The sequence below is a fragment of the Piliocolobus tephrosceles genome, chromosome 3 (genome assembly GCF_002776525.5).
Source record: "Piliocolobus tephrosceles isolate RC106 chromosome 3, ASM277652v3, whole genome shotgun sequence".
Lineage (NCBI taxonomy): Eukaryota > Metazoa > Chordata > Mammalia > Primates > Cercopithecidae > Piliocolobus > Piliocolobus tephrosceles.
In genome coordinates, this window is record NC_045436.1 from 137988868 (window position 1) to 137993468 (window position 4601).

Below are 4601 nucleotides of genomic sequence, written 5' to 3' on the forward strand. Positions count from 1 at the left end.
CTTTCTTTCTTTCTTTCTTTCTTTCTTTCTTTCTTTCTTTCTTTCTTTCTTTCTTTCTTTCTTTCTTTCTTTCTTTCTTTCTTTCTTATAATATCATAGAGACTTAGGCTAGTCTTGAACTCCTACACTCAAGGGATTCTCCTGCCTCAGCCTTCCAAAGCACTGGGATTATAGGTATGAGCCACTGCACTTGGCCAGAACAAAAGACATTTCTATCACCCAGGAAACATCAAGGGATAAAGAAGTCTGTTTCAGGAACTGGGGTCAAGAACCAAATACCACAACAAAAGATGGACTTAGGGCTGGGCTCAGTGGCTCACACCTGTAATCCCAGCACTTTGGGAGTCCAAGGCCAGTGTATCACAAGGTCAAGAGATAGAGACCAGCCTGGCCAATATGGTGAAACCCTATCTCTACTAAAGTACAAAAATTAGCTGGGTGTGGTGGCACGTGCCTGTAGTCCTAGCTACTCAGGAGGCTGAGGCAGAGGAATTGCTTGAACCCGGGAGGCAGAGGTTGCAGCAAGACGAGATTGCACCACTGCACTCCAGCCTGGGTGACAGAGCAAGACTCTGACTAAAAAAAAAAAAAAAAAAAAAAAAAAAAAAAAAATCAGTTAGTAACCATATTGCTTAGGAAATTACAAGAGTTTTAAGAGTTCTGTGCCAGGGACCAAATATATATATATGTATTTATCTCACAATATCACAAGAACACTACTCATAAAAGGAATGGCTTTACCTGGATGGAGATGATAGACCTTGAGAGATTCGTACACTTTCACTTTTGCACTTACAAAATTTTACTTTTTTTTTTTTTTGGGAGACAGGGTCTCACTGTTGCCGAGGCTGGAATGCAGTAGTGCTATCATGGCTCACTGCAAACTCGAACTCCCAGGCTCAAGTGATATTGGGTCTCAGCCTTCTGAAGTACTGGGATTACAGATGTGAGCTGTCTGGCCAAAATTTAACCTTTTATTTCTGCAGCAGAATATTTTCTACAACCACAGGTTGATTGATATTTGTATTTTATTACATTGTTAAAGTCATATTTATTGAAAATGAATTTTTCTTTTGACCTCAACAAAGTTAATAGATAGTTACTTCACAAAAATTCACAATTACATAAAAAGTAGAAACACTGAATTTATTTTATTTTTTATTTTAGGTTACCTAGAACAAGGACTGCTGGTAAAGGAAGAACTTAAACTCATAAATAAATATAAATCCAACTTGCAATTTAAACTTGATGTTCTGTCACTGATACCAACTGATTTGCTGTATTTTAAGTTAGGGTGGAACTATCCAGAAATTAGATTAAACAGGTTATTACGAATCTCTCGTATGTTTGAGTTCTTCCAGAGAACAGAAACAAGGACAAACTATCCAAACATCTTCAGGATTTCCAACCTTGTTATGTACATCGTCATCATTATCCACTGGAATGCATGTGTGTACTACTCTATTTCTAAAGCTATTGGATTTGGAAATGATACATGGGTCTACCCTGATATTAATGATCCTGAATTTGGCCGTTTGGCTAGAAAATACGTATACAGCCTTTACTGGTCTACACTGACTTTGACTACCATTGGTGAAACACCCCCTCCTGTGAGAGATTCTGAGTATGTCTTTGTGGTGGTTGATTTCCTAATTGGAGTGCTAATTTTTGCTACCATCGTTGGTAACATAGGTTCTATGATTTCCAACATGAATGCAGCCAGAGCAGAATTTCAAGCAAGAATTGATGCTATCAAGCAATATATGCATTTTCGAAATGTAAGCAAAGATATGGAAAAGAGGGTTATTAAATGGTTTGACTACCTGTGGACCAACAAAAAAACAGTTGATGAGAAAGAAGTCTTAAAGTATCTACCTGATAAACTAAGAGCAGAAATTGCCATCAATGTTCACTTAGACACATTAAAAAAGGTACGCATTTTTGCTGATTGTGAAGCTGGTCTGTTGGTGGAGTTGGTCTTGAAATTGCAACCCCAAGTCTACAGTCCTGGAGATTATATTTGCAAGAAAGGGGATATTGGACGAGAGATGTACATTATCAAGGAAGGCAAACTCGCTGTGGTGGCAGATGATGGAGTCACTCAGTTTGTAGTATTGAGCGACGGCAGCTACTTTGGTGAGATCAGTATTCTTAATATTAAAGGGAGCAAAGCCGGCAATCGAAGAACTGCCAATATTAAAAGTATTGGCTACTCAGACCTGTTCTGTCTCTCAAAAGATGACCTCATGGAAGCTCTAACTGAGTATCCAGATGCCAAAACTATGCTGGAAGAGAAAGGGAAGCAGATTTTAATGAAGGATGGTCTACTGGATCTAAGCATTGCAAATGCTGGCAGTGATCCTAAAGATCTTGAAGAGAAAGTTACTCGAATGGAGGGGTCAGTAGACCGCCTGCAAACTAGGTTTGCCCGAATCTTGGCTGAGTATGAGTCCATGCAGCAGAAACTGAAACAAAGATTAACCAAGGTTGAGAAATTTCTGAAACTGCTTATTGACACAGAATTTTCAAGTATTGAGGGACCTGGAGTAGAAAGTGGGCCCATTGACTCTACATAGAACTGAAAAGCTGGTCATTGACAGGGACACGCCTCATGATCCTTCTGATCTTGTGACTGACATCAAGTAAAACTTAAAAGAAGAGGAAGACTCAGTTGGGAAATTTTTCCATGAGGAAAGTGTGCTTTGGTGCAAGGTACAAGGCCCACACCCTCTCTGAGAGATACTATGATTAAAAAAACTTTATATCTTGGGATTTTTCACAACTGATAATGTGCAAAGATATAAACTGATTAACTTGTCAGTGTCTGTATCTTCTGATTTTTTTCACATATGCTCGTTTTATGTAATAATCTTCATAAAAATGAATAAGTATCCCTCACTTTCATGCCATTTCCATTGTTGAGTGAAGTGTATTTGAAGTAACTGAGAATTACCATATCCCAATGGTATATACATATACCATTGGGATAACATTTTAAAAAATTAGACTGCAATAAAGTAAAACTAATTATGCAACTGTAGTGAAAATGAGTTATTTGATAATTTAGCAGGGAGTTTAGGATCTTGCAGAACTTCAGGGTCATTTTAAGGAAAAATCAATCATTTTTGTAGTCTAGGACTGAGAAAGAGAGGTTGAGAGAAACTTTTTACCAATAAAAGCATGATAAATCAGACTTTATGAATATATATATGTATACACACACATATAAATATAGAGATATATCACACAGAAAATCATAGAATGTTTTAGGAATCTTTTATATTAAATTTTAAATTTTTTCTGATTATTAAGACCTGACAGCAGTGGCTATTTTCTTACTTCTCTGCCTGGCCAGCAGTAAGAAAAAAGGATAAAGTAATAATATTTCTGGGTAATTAACAAGGGAAATTGTCATAATGTTAAAAAAGGTGACTTGAAAGTTCTGGGGACCAGCATGAGCATCGCCTGGGAGCTTCTCAGAAATGCAGAACCATGGGCTCTACCCCTACCTACTGCATCAGAATCTGCATCTTAGCAAGTGTTTCATATCCATGTTAAAGCTTGAGAAGCATGCATGTAGAGAACCAGGAAGGAGTTAATGAGAGGATGTTTTAGAAAAGAAAATGAAACTATCCGGCAAGCATGTGGATGTGGAAAACATTGCTAATTGATGAGCCAGCTTCTGCTGAACCCAGATGTGGCTCAAAAAATCTTTCTTAACACAGATCACTAGAAGATTTCTATCCCTTTTCCTAACTGAATACCCTTGATTTCTTTCTCTTGCCTGATTGCCCTAGCCAGAACTTCCAACACTATGTTGAATAGGAGTGGTGAGAGAGGGCATCCCTGTCTTGTGCCAGTTTTCAAAGGGAATTTTTCCAGTTTTTGCCCATTCAGTATGATATTGGCTGTGGGTTTGTCATAAATAGCTCTTATTATTTTGAGGTACGTTCCATCAATACCGAATTTGTTGAGCGTTTTTAGCATGAAGGGCTGTTGAATTTTGTCAAAAGCCTTTTCTGCATCTATTGAGATAATCATGTGGTTCTTGTCTTTGGTTCTGTTTATATGCTGGATTACGTTTATTGATTTGCTAATGTTGAACCAGCCTTGCATCCCAGGGATGAAGCCCACTTGATCATGGTGGATAAGCTTTTTGATGTGCTGCTGAATCCGGTTTGCCAGTATTTTATTGAGGATTTTTGCATCGATGTTCATCAGGGAGATTGGTCTAAAATTCTCTTTTTTTGTTGTGTCTCTGCCAGGCTTTGGTATCAGGATGATGTTGGCCTCATAAAATGAGTTAGGGAGGATTCCCTCTTTTTCTATTGATTGGAATAGTTTCAGAAGGAATGGTACCAGCTCCTCCTTGTACCTCTGGTAGAATTCAGCTGTGAATCCATCTGGTCCTGGGCTTTTTTTGGTGGGTAGGCTATTAATTGTTGCCTCAATTTCAGAGGCTGCTATTGGTCTATTCAGGGATTCAACTTCTTCCTGGTTTAGTCTTGGAAGAGTGTACGTGTCCAGGAAATTATCCATTTCTTCTAGATTTTCTAGTTGATTTGCGTAGAGGTGTTTATAGTATTCTCTGATGGTATTTT

The 4601-nt window shown here is 38.1% G+C and overlaps 1 protein-coding gene across 1 annotated transcript in view; it reads left to right on the forward strand.

Moving 5' to 3' along the window:
* The window catches only part of CNGA1 (cyclic nucleotide gated channel subunit alpha 1), a 50376-nt gene extending 47341 nt beyond the window's left edge, over positions 1-3035 (forward strand). Inside the window, exon 11 of the mRNA XM_023224675.2 lies at positions 1168-3035. Within this exon, the coding sequence (XP_023080443.1) occupies positions 1168-2576 (1409 nt within the window). The 3' untranslated portion in view covers positions 2577-3035. The remainder of the gene's footprint in view (positions 1-1167) is intronic.
* Positions 3036-4601: the final 1566 nt, after the last annotated feature.